Raw genomic sequence first — 21,568 nt, 5'->3', positions numbered from 1 at the left:
TATCACTCACACAGTCTGTTGAGAAGAATCTATGCAGACTCCTTCCCTTGATTTTATAGAGAGACAAGTCACATACAAAGAAGCAGGAATCAGCATGCCATGAATTTCTTACTAAAAGCTATAATACAATGGAGAATTGCCTTTGAAATTATAAGGAAACATTATTTCCAATGTAGAATTTTATGCCCAACCAACATATGAATCAAGAGGTTTGGTAGAATAAAACATTTTTAGAAATTCAAGTCTCGAATAAAAAAGCTACCAAATCCTGGCAACAGGAGGTCCAACACAAGGCAAACGAGATCCCCCAGGATATCAGTGAGAGGAGATCCCAGAATTACTACCATGCTGTCTTAAAAAACAATTAGCCCACACTGGAGCAAGAGAACAAAGGACCCCCGGAAGATAATGCCAGAAGATGAAACTAATAAGCTGATTAATGGGTTTAAGCATATTGAGAGGAAATTTATTTAGGCAAAGAATTTGGTGTTTAATAAGTGATGGGTATAATGAAAATAACAGAAACAAATGAAAAAGAAATAGTCAACTCTCCTATTAAGATCATAGGTTTAAGCCACAAAGCAGTGGCTTACACTAGAAACATTTTCTCTTGTAAAAAAGAAGTCCAGAGATAGGCAGTTCAGGGCTCCTAGTATGGTGCTCCATGGTGTCAGAACCTAGGCTGCTTCTCTCTTGTTCTGCCATCTTCAGCATGTGGTTTCTACCTCATAGTCCAAGAACTCAAGCCATTACTCCAAATTCCAGCAAGTAGAAATAAGAAAGAAACAAAGAGGGCGAGAACCGCGCCTGCACTGCTTTAAGACCACTTACAGTAGGTCATAAATGCATTAACACATCCCACTGGCCAGGACTTAGTCACATGGCTGCACCAAGCTGCAAGGGTTCTATTGCTAATTTTCAAAAAAAGTGGGGTGGGAGAAGAATGGCTATTGGGAAATAGCTAGCAGTCTCCGCTACCTCCCTCCGGCACTTTCTATTCTCCATATCCTACTTGTTTTTACTCATCATATTTATTAAGCATTGACATATTTTTCCTTCATTTGTTTTTGTTTCCACTAACCTAGAAGCTCCAAGAGAACACGAACTTTGTCTTTTGTTCACCTCTGCACCCCAGTTTTGGAAAAGTGCCTGAAGCATAAAGGAGTTTAATTAATATGGGTTGAATGAGGGAATGAATTGTTAATTCTAAGGGGGAAAAGCCTCAGAAAATAAACTTAAACATAATGATCCAGTCCAGACACAGATGATGCTTTTTTGTCTTGCTTGGTTAGAAATGGACGCCCATCCACTAGAAAAACTGACTCATCACCCTCTGGAATTACTAACTTTAAAAAGCCTCCCTTCCTCTCAACAGATGATTCAAAAGTCTTTGCAAAGGCACAAACAATACAACCACAGACAATAGCCTTGTAATAATTCCCTAGTCTTAACAGTATAAGCAATATTACTTCAATGTGTGCATGAATGTAATGATTGTGTAATTGGATTTAGTTAGTGTATTTATATGTTTAGAAGGTAATGTAATTAGTAATTATGTAAACATCAATATAATCAAATTAATAACGTTACAATTAACTATTCTTAATGTAAGCATTATCAGATGCAGGAAAGGAAGTGTATTTTGGGGTAGTGGTATGTAACAGACCTAAATCCTCATTTTCCAAGCAACAGACACTATCTATAACTGAAAATATCAAGAAACACCAGAAAAGGCATATAGTGACATTTACATAATAACAAACAAGCTCTACAAGAAACAGCTGAAAATGTTGAAAGTTAACTACTCTGGGGACCAATTTCAGGACTAAGAAGGACAAGATCAGAGGTCTGCTGTTTTGCTTTTAAGGTTTAAAAACTATTTGATTCAAACTATATATATTTAAATTTGAATTTTCGAATCTAGTTCGGGGCCCCCATTCCTCTGAGCTCCTGAGAAATACAATCATTATTAGGAGCCTTACAAGGTCATACTGGGGGTGGCAATAGGGAGAGAAAATGCACTTAATTAACAAAAGGGAAGAATCACTAGTCTTTAGCTACACGTGAATCACCCGACTAAAACTGACCGCTGCAAACACGTCCGCGATTTAAAATGCAAAGCATGACGCACACACGCATCCATACTGCCTTCCCAATGATCAGACACACTCTCATTCTACACACGAACTTTTACTGATTGTATGCAAGAGCTCTTGGAGATGAGGCGATGTGTCCAGACAGGTGGTACAGGAACGACCTCAGCATTCAGCTAATTCTAATATCACTCTTAACGATGGGGGTGAGAACGTTTGGGGAAACAAAGGAGCCAGGAAGGGCGAAAGGTGACACCAAAAGGCGTCTGGAGCCGGCCCCGGGCGGACGCCTTACGCACTGGGCTCTCCGGCCGCGCCCCAACCCCGGGCGTGAGGCGGAGCTGACCCGCGGATCCCCGCCCCGAGCCTGCGTCCTGCAGTTGTGCAGGTGTCGCTCCCTGCTAGTCGGGAAGCCACAGGAGGAGGAGTTTAAGGAAGAATCCCGGCCGCGTCCCTTCTCGGCGTTCGAAGCCGCGCCATGCTTGCCCTCGGAAAGAGCCTGACTAAGGTTCTGGCCGCTCGGACCCTGGCGCCTCAGGTACCCGCCCCGGGGACGCGCCCAAAATGATCCCTGGGAGAGGGAAGGGGAGGGCCCGGGAGGCGCACCACCCGACTCGCGCTCTCTGACCTGGGAGCCTTGTGCTGCTGCCTACTTGTAGAGCAAGTCCCAGCACCTGGAAGCGAGGACCCTGGAGCGCGCAGGAGAAAGGGTGCCCTTAAGGGAAGACCGGCTGCTCGTGTCGCCTACGGCCGGCTCGGGAACAACCATGGATGGGGGGCTTTTCTAGCCTGGGTGCCCGGCGGCCCTGAGGCCACCCCTGAAACGCCAGCTGCTGCGTTCTTGCTGCCCCACGCCTTTGGGCTCGCCGCGCTCGTCCCTGTGCCAGGCGCTGGTCCAGCCTCTTCTACTGACTTTTGACAAGCCACAAGCCTCTCTAGACTGAAGGGTAAAGGAGAAAAAGGTCAACCTGACGCTAGCAAGAGAACGGGCCTCCCCCTTATACATGAACTAAAACTTCTGAGCATTTTGCAGAGAACCTCAGAGAGGGGCCCAGGGTACAGGTGGTGCAGCATCTGCCCAGCTGCCACTGTCTCCTGCAGTCTGTGCCCAAGTCACGCAGGGTCGGGAACTTCCTAGAAAATATGATGATGACAACCTCATTAAAGTTAAATGAGAAATGATGAATTGGGAGATTGGCATTGACATATAAAAAATAAGAAGAATTAAATAAATTTAAAAAGTTAAATGAGAAAGGTACAAAATAGATTTTTGTGATTCGGCCTTAACTGTCGTGGATTGTCCTGTTTTGTGAATCTAAGCTAGAGATGTTTTGTTGTTGTCTTTTGATGTTTAGGTTTGTACTCCTTTCTCAAGCAATAGGACAGGAAGGGGATTTACATAGAGACTGACTTCCTGTAAAGACTAAAGAGGAGCCATAATGGCCCCATCACTCAAGATTAGCGATACAGCCTTTATCCTGAGTCTCTCTACCGGGGCAGGGCCAAAATTATTCCTTACTTTATCCTGAACTTTGACTTTACTAAATGTCGATCAAATGCTCTCTTATAGGTGACTTGGAAGTTATTGCTGCTGAAAATGAGCCCTGACATGAATATAAGGGAGCTTGAAGTACTCATGATTCTTCTCCCAGCACAGTTCTAGTTTCTGCCCTACAACAAAAATCACTTCCCCCCAGCACACACATTCTTATCTGAACTGCTGTTTAAGCTTTCCCTGGGCTTCCTTTGTTACTTGTTTCTTTCTCTTGTGAAAGATAACAAAATTATGTGCCTTGACCACATACTTGTTTGTTTCCAAGTATCAGTACAAATTCCTGAAAAATCAACTAAAAAAGCAACTGTTACAAATACCCACTGGCTCATTTTCTGATATATTTTATTTATAATACTTATTAAACTATTACACCAAGCAGTTTTTATTTGTGTAATATTGTCTTATTAGAATTTGGTTAAAATGACACAAAAAAACATGTCCACCAAAAGTAGGCGTAGCTGCAGTTGTTTTTGGTGGGAATACCTGCTTTCGTTGTAAGCTTAGACACTTGGGCAATAGGAATATAACTCAGAGGGGACATGAGTGGAATGAACTCAAGTAGCTAATTATAAATATGACATTATGCACAATTAAATCACATATATAGGCAATTGTGTGTTATAACCAAAAATATGTCAGAGAAAGGAGCCTACTGGTTTCATTTGACATACCAGCTGGTCAACATAAGCCCCAAATTTGTCCATAGCTTTGTTTGTACCAACATTTGTATTAGATAATTCTGATTAATCAGCTTCAGGAATTAGCATATGATATCCAAAACTACAATAACATGAAATTGTAAACACAAATGCCTTGAGAGTGTGTGTGTATACACGTGTGCATATACGTATTTACATACACACACATTTACATTCACAGGATAATTTCTGGCAGGTAATTTCCTACCTAAAGTTAAGTTCACTAAGACTCAGAAGATTAAACACAGCAAAAATTTATATAGTGACCATACCTCTAATACAAAAAGAACTAATGGTTCTTAAAGGATATTTCCATCAACCTAGTTAATTGGATGGATTAAATGCCCTTCTCACACTGCATCTATAATTAAACCTAATAATGATTCAGTTCTGACCTGTTGATTTTTCCTTTATAGAATTCATACAGTCTACCACCATGTTATAGTGCAATTTAATAGATTATGGATTCCCTTTAACATTAGTTACATCCCAGTTCTATTATTTACCAGTGATGTACTTCATTGAATTTGGAAAATACTTTGACCTGAATTGAAACTTAACATTTTTTAAAAAAACCTAAAGAAGATCTTTCTGCAAGTAAACGTATTTCCATCATTACTGCCAGAACACCTGTATATTTTATAAAGTTCATTTAAATATATAACTGTAACACATACAGTATTGACTAAAGATAGAATATTGGATAAATAAGGTAAACCATTTGTAATTAATTAGAATCCTAGTTGTAGTTCTTGGATAAAGGACTCTCATTAAGACCCTAGTGCCTTTATGATTAACTTTTCATGAAAAGGTGGCTAAGGCGCCCCTGCTAGGAAGCAGTAGCTGTATATTCAGCACACTTAAGAGTACTTATCTTTATTAACATCTCTCAGCAAATTCTAAGGAGAGATGACAACAGAGGTACAAACATGGAGTATGAGTCTAATGAGTGTCCCTTCTTTGCAGATTCAGATTTGGTTGTAACATGATATTATAAGCCTTAAGGTCCCCAAATACTTAAATTTGCCTTATGTTTCTTCAGGTGTGTTCATCTTTTGCTACAGGCCCCAGACAATACGATGGAACATTCTATGAGTTTCTTACTTATTGCGTTAAACCTTCAAAGATGAATGAGTTTCTGGAAAATGTTAAGAAAAACATACATCTTCAGACAGCTCACTCTGAACTGGTTGGATTCTGGAGTGTAGAACTTGGAGGCAGGATCAATAAAGTGTTTCATATTTGGAAGTATGGTATGATGTTTCCAGCTTAAGTATTCAGTATAGATTTTCACTCTTTTAAATGTTACATGACACTTACCTCTTGGGTCTATGTTACTATAAATACACGCAGGTTGAATTCAACTTTTAAAGAGAGGAACAACAAATACAACAACAACAAAAAATGAATTCAGTGATTACTTCTCCCACTGGTGCCTCTAACAACTTTTGCCCAATTTCCTATGTATCATCTTTGGGAAAGTGTGACATCTCATATTTCAAATCATGAAATTGTGAACTAGCCTTTAATGCTCAGAAAGAACACAGAATGGTCCACTGTACAGATCATTTATGAAAAATTTTAAGCATTGACTGCAAGAGCCCAAGTGGGTAGAGATCATAAAAGGGAGAGTTATTTTTTCTTATTGTTGAATCTGCAACTGGATATCAGGATGTTAGTAGAAACAATTCAATATTTCTAATTTAGGTTAGTTGAGGTTCATGGGGATAATAGTTAACTTCCAGGCCTCACCCAACTCAGACTGAATAATTTGTTAAATTTAGGGAACCACTTTTGTTAGTATACCCCAAGGTTTCAGGGAATTCACTATCATTATGCTGCTCTAGGGAAGTAAAGGCAAAGGAATTAGAATTCTCCCCATATTGAAGTTGACTTACTGCTGGTTTAGTAGACAACGAAGAACAGGTTACAGGAATCCCCAGATTGTTACTCCAGTGTCTAATCTTTCTGAAGTCCACATAGGACTTGATGATATCCAGAGAACTTTTTTTTTTTTTCCAGAGAACTTTTAATAATTTCATTTAGTGTCTGGTCATCAAAGTTAAGAGTCATAATAGTGTCCAAAGTTAATATTCATCACATTATTGTGAAAAGTGCTCATTCTATATTTAACATGGCCATAGTTTAGAGGATTTCCCTGTTGTAATAGGACAAACCCCATTAAAACACAATTTATGCTTTAATGTGCAACAAGGAGAATTATGTCCCATTAAGAAAATTACTAGTAAGATCGTGATATAACTTACTTAAGCTCTAAGATAGATGTTATTCCTTATCTCTAGCATAAACCATAGAAAACTCTTTTACCATTAACCTTAGGCCCTAATAATAAATATAGTACTAGGCCTATATGTTATTAAATGTATATACCTGTTTGGGTAACAAACAGAAGAGAAACAGTACTGGGTAAAAAGAATGGTGTCAATAAGTAAGAATTAGCACTGTTTCTTTGGAAGCTGTTTGTTCAAGAGGCTGAAAAAGCAAATCTTAATTTCATTTATGTTAAATTTAATTCAGTTGTACCTTGACCTGACTACCCACCACCAGCACTACCGAAGAAACAGTCTTTCTCTAGACTAACACTATAACTTAAATGCCTCAAGTAATAAGAATAAATAATATATATGGCGTACTCACTTGGTGCCAAACATTGTTCTAAGCTCCTTTCATGTACCAATTCTTTTAATCCTCACAACAGCCCTGGAGGTAGATACTATATCATTATCCCTATTTCACAGAATAAGAGACAGGCACAGAATGATTCAATAACTTACCTAAGTCTCACAACTACCTACTAAATGGTAGCACCTATGAAGCCCATTACTATATGACATCATTGGTTGTTTACATTGCCACTCCCCTTTCAGACCATGAGCAACTAACTACTTATGTTGGTATCTCTAGTGATATAACATATTGTCCTTATGTGGCCTCAATAAACATTTGCTAAATTGAATGAAACCCAGAAATAGTACAGGTGATTTTATTTTTTTATTGATGTACAGTTGATATACAATATTATATATGTTAAAGGTGTACAGGTGATTTTAAATCAAAAAGTTTTATTTTTCTTACTCCTGTTATTCCCATAGACAATTTTGCTCATCAAACTGAAGTTCGGAAAGCCTTGGCCAATGATAAGGAATGGCGAGAACAATTACTCATTCCAATTATGGGTCTCACTGATAAACAAGAGAGTGAAGTTACTTATCTGGTGCCATGGTGCAAATTAGAAAAACCACCCAAAGAAGGTAAGTTTGTCTCTCTAAATTACACTGAATTTTAATGAAGAACATACTGAAGATTTTAAGCTATAAAAACTAAAGTTCTGTAGGAGAAAGTAATCCTTTGTTTTTATATCGGAATATATTGTGATTATAGAGATAAAAATGAATTTGAGCTCTTTGCTTACAGTTAAAACAATGAGCATTAAATAATGAATTTTTTTCCAATTTGGAAAAACTGTTAAAGTTTAGGTATGAATATGAAAAGTTTACATGGGAAGAAAGGTTGAGAAGTTGGGGATCTAGAACACAGAACACATGTATAGGTAGGTAAAGGGAAAGGTATGATATTTTCTCATAACTTAGTATTTTTTTTTACACAAATTACAGTTAATCTAAAAACAGTAAGTGCATCTTTGCTTGTAAAACTGGGGGGGATGGATTAATTTAAACTGTTAAGCTGAATTACTGTAGTTTAACTTGTTTTCCTCTTATTCCTCAGTTTGAAAATAATTATTAAAGATTTATCTTCTTGCTGATTTCACTTTCTTACTGACTTAAGGGAAATATTTACCTCAACCCAATTTTAAACCAAAGGCAGACTTTTTGAAAGCATAAACTAATTTAAGTTTTCTTTCCCCCATAATCCCAACTTCATAATGTATCTTAGATGACAAGAGATTTGAAATGTCTTATTTGGATCCTATCCACCTGGACCTCCCCTCAGCCTTCAGCGCTGGCTACATGAACTTAGTGGCTCCTAGAACAGTGTCACATCTTGGTTATCTGCCTCTATGTTGTTTATAATTCTTTAGTTGCTTTGTACTTTTTTTCCTTTTACTTCTCAAATCTACTTGTTCCCTGGTTTCTTTTTTTCTACCTGCTCCATACTTCTGACCAGAAGGTAGACTGATTTTCAAGTGTTTACCTGGATATTCAGGAACAATAAAACCACCTTCTTCATCTTTTTTCCCGTCAAAAATCTCACATATCACTTTGGGTCCTTTGTTTGCCGGCTGTTCCTGTTAGAAATGGAAACCTGTAGGGGGAAATTATACAAACAAAAAAGTGTTTCCTCTCAGAATTGGAAAGAAGGAAATATATGAGATCAGAAAATACTTTTCTTATTCATTTCTTACCTAGAATTAGACTCAGGCAGCTCAAAAATCCTAATCCTATCATAAATTCTCAGTATTTGTTTAAATGACTAATTTTATAGATTAAAAATCATTCTGATAATAGCTTAATATAGCTTCCTTTTTCTTTGTTCTCTATGATAAGCTTAATAACTCACCCTTAAACATGGAGACTTTCTAAATATAAAAGCTAGGAAAAATGCAAGAAATGCAAAGAAATCATAAATATGTGTACATAAACATTTTTATGTTTGACCCTCCAAATCTGTATATGTAGACTAGCCTTCCACTGGAACCATGCTAACCTGATGAGAAATTTCTTGAATATCTTTTATAATTTATTTTCTCCCTATTCCAGGAGTCTACGAGCTGGTAACTTTTCAGATGAAACCTGGTGGGCCAGCTCTGTGGGGTGACGCATTTAAAAGAGCAATTAATGCCCATGTCGAGCTAGGCTACTCAAAACTAATTGGAGTTTTCCATACAGAATATGGAGCACTCAACAGAGGTACAGTGGTCCATTTCTTCTATGAAATTTAAAGTGTACTGGTGACCTACTAAGTTCCTCCAGTATTTTGTCACTGTTTTTGATTATGCCATGTATTTCATTTTTATTGCCAAATATTTAGGGTTTTTTGTCATTTTAAGGGTTGAAAATACCTGTTTTACGTAATATTTATTTAGGATGTTAACCACTTATGAAGGCTTTTCCAAATGTTGAACTGCTGTTTTCCATGATACATCAAAATGATAAAATTAAAAAACTGCAAGGAGGCTAAGAAAAATCTGTTCTTCATCTTTTTTTTCCTCTAAATATATTTTTATTGATTTTTAAAAATAACATTACTTGGGATAGAGTGTTTGTCTCTGAATGAAAAAGTAATACATATTTTTACAGAGACTAAATATCATGGCCATGACCAAAGGTGGAAAAAAACCATTTTCCACTACTTAGAGATAATACTGTTAACATTTTGGTCTTTCTATTCCTGTGCCATTCATATATATGTAGGTGAATGTATATATGTGTATACATATATATTCAAGATGACTACTAAATATATATTTAGGAAGATGTAGATTAAGACTATGAGGAGATGCCATTTTCACCAAATAAAGACATACTTATATAGATATAGTACCAGGGAAGCTGGGAAAAAATAAGTACCCCTACTGTGTAGCATATACTGGCTTAATAATTCCCCACCATGAAATTCAGCAATATAAATGAAAAGCCTTAATTTTAAAATTATTTTTGCCAGTATTCTAGGAAATATGCATAGCTGTATAGGTGTGTTCAGTTACACAGGAAGGAAATTTGAAAGAATATATAGTGGTCACTTGAATGATGAAAATAATTTTTAAGTGGTATTTTAATTTTTATAATGAACATAATATAACTTTTATAAGAAAAAACTGAAAATGAGTAGGCACACTTTTTAATCTTAAATTCATTCTCAGTGGAGAAGAGGGAAGAGTAATATGCTGAGTATAAATCAGTGCATCATTTCTGGACAACATATAGTATGTACACTGTACCTATATAAGATATTCCCTTTGGTTCTCTCAATTTTAATTTTAGGAGTTTACATTGAGGAAATAATGAGATCCAGACTGGTTGGGTTTGAATCCCAGCTCCACCGCTTACTAACTTTCTGACTTGGAGTGAGTTACTTAACCTTTCTGTGCCTTACTTTGCTCATTGATAAAATAATGATAATCATAACCTACCACCTAGGATTCTTGTGAAGACTAAATGAGTTAATACATGCAAAACGCTTAAAGCCAGGCCTAGCACATAGGAAGCACCCAATAAATGTAAGTAGTGATTTGACTTTGATATTGTTATTTTTATAAATATACATGATAGGTGCTGCTCTAAGGAAGTTTTTGTCAGCATTGTTTACAATAAGGAAACTTTAGAAACAATGTAGTATGACACTATGTATATATTTGTAATACACAAACAGACACACATATACATCATACACATCATGCGTCTCATATAAGCATAAACATATATGCTGTGTGTCTTTAAATACATAAAAATGTAAAAATACATACATATATACATAAATATGGAAAAGATAAACCAAAATAGCAAAGTGGTGAATTCTGGGTGGTAGGATTAGAAATTATTCCTGCTTTCTCTTTTTATTTATTTGCATTTTCCAAAATCTATACAGCCAACATGTATTACATTGTCATTATTTTAAAATTTTTAAATAATTTAAGTAAAAGAACATTTATTTCAGTATTTTGTAGAATACCTATTTTGAATGATATAAAGAATCAACAATAAGGGGCTGGTATAAAATGTTGTTACATCTATGGGGCAGAATTCACATGTTAAAGATTAACAGCATTGTCATAGAAACTTCTCATTGTTGACTTTTTAAAATCATTTACAAAGTATAATATACAGTAAGACCCTAATTTTATATTTCTCATCTTTTAAAAGAACTACAATAAATATTAATAAAGGTTTTCTCTGGGTGGTTAAGTTTCAGCTACTTTCAATGTTCTTCTTTGCATCAGCCTAATATTTAGTAGTCAGCGTAACTTTTTTATAATCTTGCTTTTTCAAAATAAAGTAAAATCCTTCTGTTTCTTCTTCTATAAAACCAGTTTGACTAATTAATTTATAAATTTCTCTCCCAAATCTTTGACTCCTCTGAAATCTTATCACTAACATACTTAGTGCTACCTTTTTGATAATCACTATTTTGATTTAAAGAACAGGACTTTTAGTTTCTGATTAATGTTTCTGTCTTTCTTATTTGAGCAATGCCACAGTCTTTACAATCTATTTCTGGTTTATTTATTTCTGCAGTCCATGTTCTTTGGTGGAACGAGAGTGCGGATAGCCGAGCAGCTGGGAGACACCAGTCTCACGAGGATCCCAGAGTTGTGGCAGCTGGTAAGCTATTTCACTAGGTACGAGTTATTCTTAGAACAAATTTCATTTAGTCAACAACTTTATATACCTTCTTATGAATTTTTTTTTCAGTTCGGGAAAGTGTCAATTACCTAGTGTCTCAGCAAAATATGCTTCTGATTCCTACGTCATATTCACCATTGAAATAGTTTTCCACGGAAATACAAAGCATTGCATGAACTGCCATAAGATGTGTCTGTTAATGGTGCTTCAATTCTTCCAAGAGATTCTCACTTTGATTTGAAGGAGGTGGTAAGCTAATTTGCTACGTCCCTTGCATTTTTTAAAAGCTACTCTGTATCCACTGTCACCACCACTTCAGGAAACAGTCTGTTCATTTTCCCCTTGGTATTTCAGTATCTGTCACACATTAAAAATAGTTGCCATTACTACAGTATCTTGATTTTTCATTTGTTTCAGAATATCTCTTGTTCTCTATTTTGACAACCCTCTGCTGTTATACCATTTTCTGACATACAAATGATTGTTACATTTCCATACCTGTGACAGTATAGTTAAATTATATGCATAAACTATCAACCTTTTCATGTCTTTTTCTGAGATTATAAAAGTTTTTGTTCAGTAAGGTTTTCTATGTAATACCAATTGGGATCCATAAAAAAATCCATTAAACGTTTCTTTACTACAGAAAAGTACAGTATCATCTGTGTCATTTATGTTAATAATGGTTTTTACAATAATAATTAATCAATTACTTGGAAAATAATGTTATTAGGTCCTGGGATTAAAGCACATTGATAACTCATTGGTTTATGTGCTTGCAGTGTCTTCATTTACAGTTAATTTTACTAATTTTTACTTCATTTTGGATCACTGTTTAATAAAGATACTTGGTCATCTAATTGGTTTTTTTTAAATTGAAGTATAGTTGATTTTCAGTGTTGTGTTAGGTCATCTATTTGTTTTAATGAGGTTTATAATTATGGAAATGTCTGCCCTAATAAAAGCCTATATATACAATCTGATTCTTTCTACTGTGTTTTATATTTTTATCCTCATCTCTGGAGCTATTGTTGTGTTGCCATAAGGTAATGAGACAGTAATAATGTACTGTCTTTACTGTAAATATTGTCACCTCAAGTAAATAGCCTGCTAGTAACCTTACAAGGATTTCTTCAGTACCATCCCAGACATACTAGGATTTTCTTACTGACAACTTCAGTTTTTATTTTAGTTGAGTGCCTCAGCCTTCTTAAACTAGATTTCGCACTTCTAAGCTCTCCTAGTAGCTTGTACTTACAGCTATGTTATTTTATGTTTCTAACATACTGCAAAAACAATAAATTACAAATTAGCTATCTATGGGAAAACTGAAAAACAGGAAGCACGGTCACCTCTCACTTACCTGGTCCTCAGGAATCTGAAGGACAGATGAGTTCCTAGTAAGGCAAAGAACACCCTGACTCTGAAGGCTAAAATCTATCAGACAATGTTAGAAGCATTGGCTTTAAGTTTTGACTAAGAGTCTTCCACCTCAGTTTTTTGAAAAGTTGTCACTTAGGGAATGAGGTGGTGGTGGTATGAATTGCAATGTGTGTGGACGGATTTCCTCTGGCGTGAGATCAGCCGTGTGCTTAAGGCCATGTTTGGTCACATCAAAGTGTACAACTGGGTCTGCCTTTTCCTCTTTCATTCATCTTTGGACTAGCTAGAACATTTCCTGGTGATGGCCAGGGGCCCTTTCATCCGTCCAATCCAGAGCCCTATTGGAGGTTTATAAAGCAGCAGCAGACCAGCATTCTTACCATGTCCTAGACAGAATTGGAGAGCCAGTAGAATGATAGGCTTCACTCCACTGATGAACTGCAGGTGCTTCTATTTGCTGACACACCCCTAGATCAGGAACATGACAAAGCTGGCCGGGACAGAGGACATCGCAGAGATGACACAGATGGACGTAATTATGTCCACTAACGTGTTCTTCTTGCAAAGAGAAAGTCAGTGAGAATCTGAGAGTTCACTGATGCAACTGAGGACTCAATCAAGGCGGACACACACATGCACACACGCAATATCTGAAGAATTGCCCAGGGGAAAATACCTGTTCAATAGATAAAATAAAATTATTTTATTCAGAGTTAAAACATCATTGAGGTAAAAAAATGACAATGCAAATGAAAAACTGATTTCTCTGAGTTCATGAAAAAGTCTGGTACCAAAATGAAACTATTGAAAGAGATCTGAGAAGGAATCTCCTGGCAGTCCAGTGGTTAGGACTCTGCACTTCTGCTGCAGGGGGCCTCGGTTCAAACCCTGGTCGGGGAAGGCCCGGCCCAGAAATAAATAAATAAATGGAATTTAATTTAATTTAATTCAATTTAATTTAATTTAAAAAAGGTCTGAGAGTAGCCTAACAGGGTTCACTTTGGTTCAGTTTTTGACATTATAAGAGCAGCAGCTTGTAAATTCTCACACACACAAAGGACTGCTTTGGTTTGAAAACTTAATAAATGCAGAAATATTAGTGTGAAATTACTCAAATACGTTAAATTCTTCTGGCCGTAAGTAAACTGGAAAACAACAATGTATAGCATATTAATCTAACAGAAACAAAAATTCTAACAGATTCTTGTTATAAGAACGGTCTTATACACCCATTATACCCATATAGAATTCCTAGTGACCTATACTGATACGCTGTAGGAGATAAGCAGAAACAATAATTGCCATGCTCCACATATAGGATCTACATTTTCAGGTATTAACTGGAGCTCGGTCTTGCCTAATGTAAGATCACTAAGTGCCAGTGATGGCTTTGTATTTAAAAGTCTTAAACAATAAACTGTTAGGTGACCATGTTTACCTGCCAGCTACTCCCATGTACCAGTTACTCACTGAAACATTATTTATAAAATAAACATATGGAAACACTTAAAAATCAATAGGGAAGAAATAACAAAGTTATAGTACAAATGTCCCTTGGTATTTCAGGGGATTGGTTCCAAGACCCCAGCAGATACCAAAATCTGCCATGATCAAGTCCCTTATAGAGAACAGTGTAGTATTTGCATACAGTCTATGCACATCCTCCTTATACTTCATCATCTCTAGAATACTTATAATACCTACTACAATGCAAATGCTATGGAAATAGCTGTACATAGAATGTAAATGCCATGTAAATAGTAGCCTGTGGGCAGCAAATACAAGTTTTTTCCTCTTTGAACTGTCTGGCATTTTTTTTTTAATGTTTTTGATCCGCAGGTGCAGAACCCGCTAAAGCAGAACCCGCAGATACAGGCCAACAGTATACTCAAACACTGGATTATTGGGGAGTATTAAAATGAATGAACCATATCTGAACAACTTACTTTGTTACCTTTGTCTCTTAGTCTCTCCGAGCTTCTAGGTTACTGTTTTTGTTTTAATCTGTAAAATGGAAATATGAACCTCACAAAGTGAAATGAAAGAGAATAAGAAAGAAAATATTAAGTAAAAGACATTAATATACATGACAGCTCCTACATGATATCAGGCACATTAGAATCTGATATTCTCTTGTCTGCAAAATAGGTATCACTGATGTTCTCTGAAAGAGACAGGAATAGGATATATGATTTGAGAATAATCAATGTTTATTAGAACCTCTTAAGAAGGAGAAGGTCAGCGAGACAGGAAAGAGGAAAGAATTAACCAACCAAATGAGGGCCTAGCTCTCATTGAAGAGGTAATCACAAACGAGACTCTAGTAACATGAATCTACCAAGAGGTCTCATTCCAGAACACTCACAGGCTCAGGACCCTTATTCAATGAAATATACTTTGAAATAGAATTTATACTAAGGCAGCCTGTAAAATTATGACTTTTCTCTAACTATTTTCAATGTTTATTTTGTGCTGAGTGCGAACTTCCAATGACTCCAAGAGAGTGGGAAAATTGGGAACTGTATTTTTTAATATCCAGTGTCTATATAAGAAGAAAATCATCTTGAATATGAAGACTACTTCAACTAATGTCGTTAAGCTATCTTGCAAAGACAACACAGAATGATTTTCTGAAGGAATTTTAATCTGTGTAGTGTTGATTTGCTATAAACCATGTGTCTGTCAACCTTCATAAGAGATAGAGGGGCATGTGAGGTTCAATCATAAAGTGTGTATGGGAAAATCCTAGGCAATATCCTGAAGGACCTAACAAGGGGCAAAAGAGACAGCAGGCCCCATGGGTTTGGACACAGCCTATCAGCCCCTTGCATTAACGCTCTGGCCCTCAATACAATGTTGAGAATAAATAAAGCATAAAAAATTATAAAGACGCTGTAAAAGCAATCCATGATGGTCAAGTAAAGCTAAAAGAGATTAAAAAGTGAATTGATTTCTCAACTGATTTAAAATAAATGGTAAACTGAACTGGTTTTAAAATCTGGCTTTAAACCCTGGATGTGCCACTGAGCAGCAGTGAACCTGAGAAAATTACTTCTCTCTCAGAAGTTCACCTTTCTCACTTGGAGATAAAGCTTAACTCACAGCGTTTGGTGGATAATTAAAACCTGTGAGAAAGTGAGTAGGAAATTGTCTCAGCACTTAGCAACGTCTTCCCTCTCTAAGTTACAGTCATGCATTTTACTCTTCACTATCTGGTAAGTACTTTCCCCTTGTAAATTCTCTTTCCCTTTCTGCTGACTAGATGCAGTTGATGATGGGGCTCTAAGGATGGCAGAGCCACAGGGTCGAGAAGCCTGGGTCCTTAATTCACCACATACAGAAGAGCTGCTTGCCAATTAGGAAAACCCATTTTGGATCTTAAAGAACAAGAAATAAAATCCTACTGTGTTTGAGACATACATTTTGGTGTCGATTTGTTACAGCACTTTAGCCTTTCCTATTTAATACATTCTTGAAAGGCTGAACCACATTCAGGAATACCAGATACAGAGGAAAGTGTCAAAACTAGTCTTAAACAAATTATGTGAATGACTACCAACCAAACACTGAGATATTCAGTATTCTACCCTCCTCAGTCATAGGAAACTGGCAGTAAGGCTTATAACTCACAGGTGGAATCCTGGAAGTTTCCTCAGAGGGGTAACTAAGAGAAGTGACTTACACATGGTGGCAAATGGGGCAATTTCCCCAGTGATGAAACAGCCCAGTCAGAAAACCCTACAGTGAAGCCCACTGTTTGACAGCCGCCTCTCCAGGTACTCAAAGAGCTCTCAATTTTTTTTTTTTTTCGTCTCTCCAAAATATGAACTGATAGTCAAGGATCACAAATATAAAAATATTATAGGAAAAACCCTAGTAACAAGAGAGAAAAGGAATCAAACGAGAAAAAATGTAATAAAACGTTAAAGATAAATAATGCAGGAAAAAGACCTAAAGCAATGACTAAAATAAATACCTGTAATTAATGTCCACAGATATAGAAATACTTAACCCATGAAAAAGAAGAGAATATTATTTTTAAAAATAAAAATAGGGCTTCCCTGGGGCTTCCCTGGTGGCGCAGTGGTTGAGAGTTCGCCTGCCGATGCAGGGGACAGGGGTTCGTGCCCCGGTCCGGGAAGATCCCACATGCCACGGAGCGGCTGGGCCCGTGAGCCATGGCCTCTGAGCCTGCGCGTCCGGAGCCTGTGCTCCGCAACGGGAGAGGCCACAACAGTGAGAGGCCTGCGTACCGCAAAAAAAATAAAAAATAAATAAATAGGGCTTCCCTGGTGGCGCAGTGGTTGAGAGTCCGCCTGCGGATGCAGGGGACACGGGTTCGTGCCCCGGTCCGGGAAGATCCCACATGCCGCGGAGCGGCTGGGCCCGTGAGCCATGGCCGCTGAGCCTGCGCGTCCGGAGCCTGTGCTCCGCAACGGGAGAGGCCACAACAGTGAGAGGCCCACGTACCGCAAAAAATAAATAAATAAATAAATAAATAAATAAATAAATAATAAAAATATTCTGGGGAAGGGATTAAAAAAAGAGCTCTTGTAAATAAATACTGTGAAAGTAGGAGTTTAAAATTCAGTAGATAAGTTAGAAGATAAAACTGTGGTACTTAACCCCAGAAAAACCTATACCAAGAAAGTAGAGATGTAAAATAGTAGAAAAAGAAAGTGAGAAGATCAAGTGGAGGCAGAATGTTTGAACAACCGATGTTCCAGAGATTGACAAGAGAAGGAAAAAACTCCAAGAAACACAAACATTTTTCAGGATTGAAGAGTGTCCAGATTAAGAGGGGTCACTGAGTGAGGAACAATGGATGAAAAAAATGCCTACTCCAAGGCATGTAATTGTGAAATTTCAGAGCCCTAGGGAAAACGAAAAAAACATAAAAGATTCCAAAAAGAGAAAGAAAAACAAGTCACATACAAAGAATCAGGAATCAGAACGCTATGAATTTCTTACTAGAAGCTATAATACACTGGAGAATTGCCTTTGAAAATATGAGGAAAAATTATTTCCAATGTAGAATTTGGGTTATATACCCAACCAACATATGAATCAAGAGGGTTGACAAAATAAAACATTTTTAGAGATGCAAGTCTCAAAAGTTTAACTCCCATGCACCCTCTCCAAAATGTAGGAGTAAAAAAAAAAAAAAAAAAAAAAAGCTATAAAATCCTGGCAACAGGAGGTCCAACACAAGGTAAATGAGACCCCCAAGATATCAGTGAGAGGAGATCCCAGAATTACTACCATGCTATCTCAGAGAACAATTAGTCCACACTGGAGCAAGAAAACAAAAGACACCCAAAAGACAATGCCAGAAGATGAAACTGACAAGCTGATTAATGGGTTTAATCATACTGAGAGGAAATTTATTCTTTTGGCAAAGAATTTGGTGATTAATAAGTGATGGGTATAATGAAAATAACAGAAATGAAAAAGAGAAATAAAAGTTACTCTCCTTTTCATTAAGATCATAGGTTTAAGCCACTAAAAAATGATTTCTCAAGTAAAAAAGTTCATACAGGGCTCCTAGTATGGTGCTCCATGGTGTCAGAACCCTGGCTGCTTCTCTCTTGCTCTGCCATCTTCAGCATGTGGTTTCTACCTCATAGTCCAAGAACTCAAGCCATTACATCCACATTCCAGCAGGCAGAAATAAGAAAGAAACAAAGAGGGCAACAACCTAAACTGCTTTAAGACCACTTAGAGTAGGTCATAAATGCATTAACACATCCCACTGGCCAGGACTTAGTCACATGGCTGCACTAAGCTGCAAGGGTTCTATTGCTAATTTTCAAAAAAGGTGGGGTGGGAGAAGAATGGCTATTGGGAAATAGCTAGCAGCCTCTGCTACCTCCCTCCAGCACTTTCTATTCTCCATATCCTACTTGTTTTTCCTCATTGTATTTATTAATCCCTAACATATTTTTCCTTCATTTGTTTACCTGTTTCCCCTAACCTGGAAGTTCCAAGAGGACACATACTTTGTCTTTTGTTCACCTCTGCACCCCAGTTTTTGTAAAAGTGCCTGAAGCATAAAGGAGTTTAATTAATACGGGTTGAATGAGGGTATGAACTGTGAATTCTAGGGAGAAAAAGTCTAAGAAAATAAACTTAAACATAAAGATCCAGTCCAGGCACAGATGATGGTTTTTTGTCTTGCTTGGTTAGATATGGACACCCATCAATTTGAAAAACTGACTCACTACCTCTGGAATTACTAACTTTAAAAAGCCTCCCTTCCTCTGAACAGATGATTCAAAAGTCTTTGCAAAGGCACAACCAATACAACCACAGATGAGAGCCCTCTAATAATTCCCGAGCCTTAATAGTATAAGCAATATCACTTCAGTGTGTGCATGAATGTAACTATTGTGTAATTGGGTTTAGTTATGTGTTGTGTGTGTAGTTATGTGTGTAAGAAGGTAACATAATTAGTGATAAAGGCATAAAGATCAATATAGTGTAAATTTTAACTATTTTAATGTGATTTATCAGATGAGGGAAAGGAAGTGTATTTTGGGTGAATGGTATGTTAACAGACCTATATCCTCAATTTCCAAGCAATAGATACTATCTGTAACTGAAAATATCAAGAAGCACCAGAAAGTGTATATAATTCAGAAAAAGGGAAACAAGCATTAGAAGAAACAGCTGAAAATGTTGAAAGCGGTTACTCTGGGACCTATATCAAGAATAAGAAGCCAAGATCAGAAGTCTGCTGATTTGTTTGTTTAAATTTGAATTTCCATTATCTAGTTCAGTGCCCCCATTCCTCTGAGCAACTAAGAAATACTCTAACAAGGCCATGCTGGAGGTGGCGACAGGGAGAGAGAATGCACTTAATAAAGAAGAGTGAAGGCTCACTGGTCTTTAGCTACATGTAATCACCCGAGTAAAAATTAACCCCGGCAAACACGTCCACGAGTTAAATGCAAAGCATGACAGGCACGCATCCATACTGCCTTCCCAATGGTCACACAAACTCGCATTCTACACACGAACTTTTACGAAGTGTACGCAGGTGTGCATGGAGATGAGGTGAAATTAACTAATGTCACAGCTGACACTGGGGGTAGGATCTCTTGAGGGAACAAAAGTGCACCGGAAGGTCAGGGCTGACACCGAACGCGCATGGCATGGGCTGGTGGCGGGCGCCTCGCTGACTGGGCTGTCCGCCCCCTCTCCCCCCTCCCCCCGCCCCGCCGCAGTAGGAGGAGCTGAGCCGCCCCGAGCCTGCATCTACCCTTGCGCAGGAGCTGCTCCCTACCAGTAGAGAAGCCACAGAAGGAATTTAAGGAAGAATACCGGCCGCTGCCCTTCGCGGCGCTCGAAGTCGGGCCATGCTTGCCATCCGAAGGAGCCTGACTAGGCTCTGGCCGCTCGTACACTGGCTCTTCGGGTACCTGCTGCCGGGACGTGCCCAAAATGTCTCCTGGGGGAGGGGAGGGGAGGGGACTGCTGGGAGCGCGCTGGCCGCGCATGCGCCTACAGGCCGAAGAGCCCAGGTCTGAGAGCTCGCTGCTGCCGCCTGAGTTCTAGTGCAAGTCCTAGAACCCGCAGGGCAAGGACCCCGGGACAAGCTTGGGGAGGAAGGGTGCCGTTAGGGGAAGACCCACTGCCAGGGTTGCCTCCGGCCGGCTCGCGAACAGCCATGGACGGGGGGGGCTTTTGCAGCCTAGGTGCCAGGTGGCCGTGAGGACACCCCCGAGGCGCCAGCTGCTGCGTTCTTGCCGCCCCGCGCTATCGCTGTCTCAGCATTGGGGCCTATGGCAGGCGGTGGTCCAGCTTCTCTTTGATTTGTCCTTTGACAAACCCCTTCAGGCTGAAGGGGGAAGGAGAAAAGGTCAACCAGCAGCTAGCAACAGAACTGGCCTCCCCCTTTTTAACGAAATATGCAACCTCCCAGCATTTTGCAGACAGAGAACATTAAAGAGGGGCCCAGGGTGCCAGTGGTGAAGCATCCTCCCAGCTGCTACTGTCTCCTGAGGTCAGTGCCCAAGTCAGGCAGGTAGGGTAAGGAACCTCACAGTACATAGGATGACAACCTCATTTAAACTTAATGAGAAATGTACAAAATAGACAGCTTTAACTGACGGGAATTGGTCTAATACGCGCATCTAACCAAAGATTTTTCTCCTTTTGTGGTTTAGGTTTGTACTCCTTTCTCAAGCAATAGGACAGGAAGGGGATTTACATAGAGACTGACTTCCTGTAAAGACTAAAGAGGAGCCATAATGGCCCCATCACTCAAGATTAGCGATACAGCCTTTATCCTGAGTCTCTCTACCGGGGCAGGGCCAAAATTATTCCTTACTTTATCCTGAACTTTGACTTTACTAAATGTCGATCAAATGCTCTCTTATAGGTGACTTGGAAGTTATTGCTGCTGAAAATGAGCCCTGACATGAATATAAGGGAGCTTGAAGTACTCATGATTCTTCTCCCAGCACAGTTCTAAGTTTCTGCCCTGCAACAAAAATCACTTCCCCCCAGCACACA

General features: G+C 38.3%; 1 protein-coding gene and 1 long non-coding RNA gene across 2 annotated transcripts; one reads left to right on the top strand and one right to left on the bottom strand.

Annotated features, from left to right (window-relative positions):
- The first annotated feature begins 2,463 nt into the window (after positions 1-2,463).
- LOC132523470 (protein NipSnap homolog 3A-like) lies at positions 2,464-12,651 on the top strand. The gene is made up of 6 exons (XM_060154709.1): positions 2,464-2,631; positions 5,389-5,599; positions 7,460-7,618; positions 9,086-9,235; positions 11,561-11,647; positions 11,738-12,651. The coding sequence occupies exons 1-6, from the start codon at positions 2,572-2,574 to the stop codon at positions 11,812-11,814; spliced, it is 744 nt and encodes a 247-aa protein (XP_060010692.1). The 5' UTR covers positions 2,464-2,571; the 3' UTR covers positions 11,815-12,651.
- LOC132523472 (uncharacterized) lies at positions 7,346-20,511 on the bottom strand. Its single transcript, XR_009541532.1, has 4 exons — positions 20,375-20,511; positions 14,998-15,055; positions 13,432-13,727; positions 7,346-8,630 (listed from the first exon to the last, which is right to left on the bottom strand). It is a non-coding gene; the product is annotated as an uncharacterized LOC132523472 (long non-coding RNA).
- Between the last annotated feature and the right edge of the window lie 1,057 nt (positions 20,512-21,568).

The sequence above is a fragment of the Lagenorhynchus albirostris genome, chromosome 7, assembly GCF_949774975.1.
Source record: "Lagenorhynchus albirostris chromosome 7, mLagAlb1.1, whole genome shotgun sequence".
NCBI classification, from domain to species: Eukaryota; Metazoa; Chordata; class Mammalia; order Artiodactyla; family Delphinidae; genus Lagenorhynchus; species Lagenorhynchus albirostris.
This window is presented reverse-complemented; position numbering and strand designations above follow the sequence as displayed.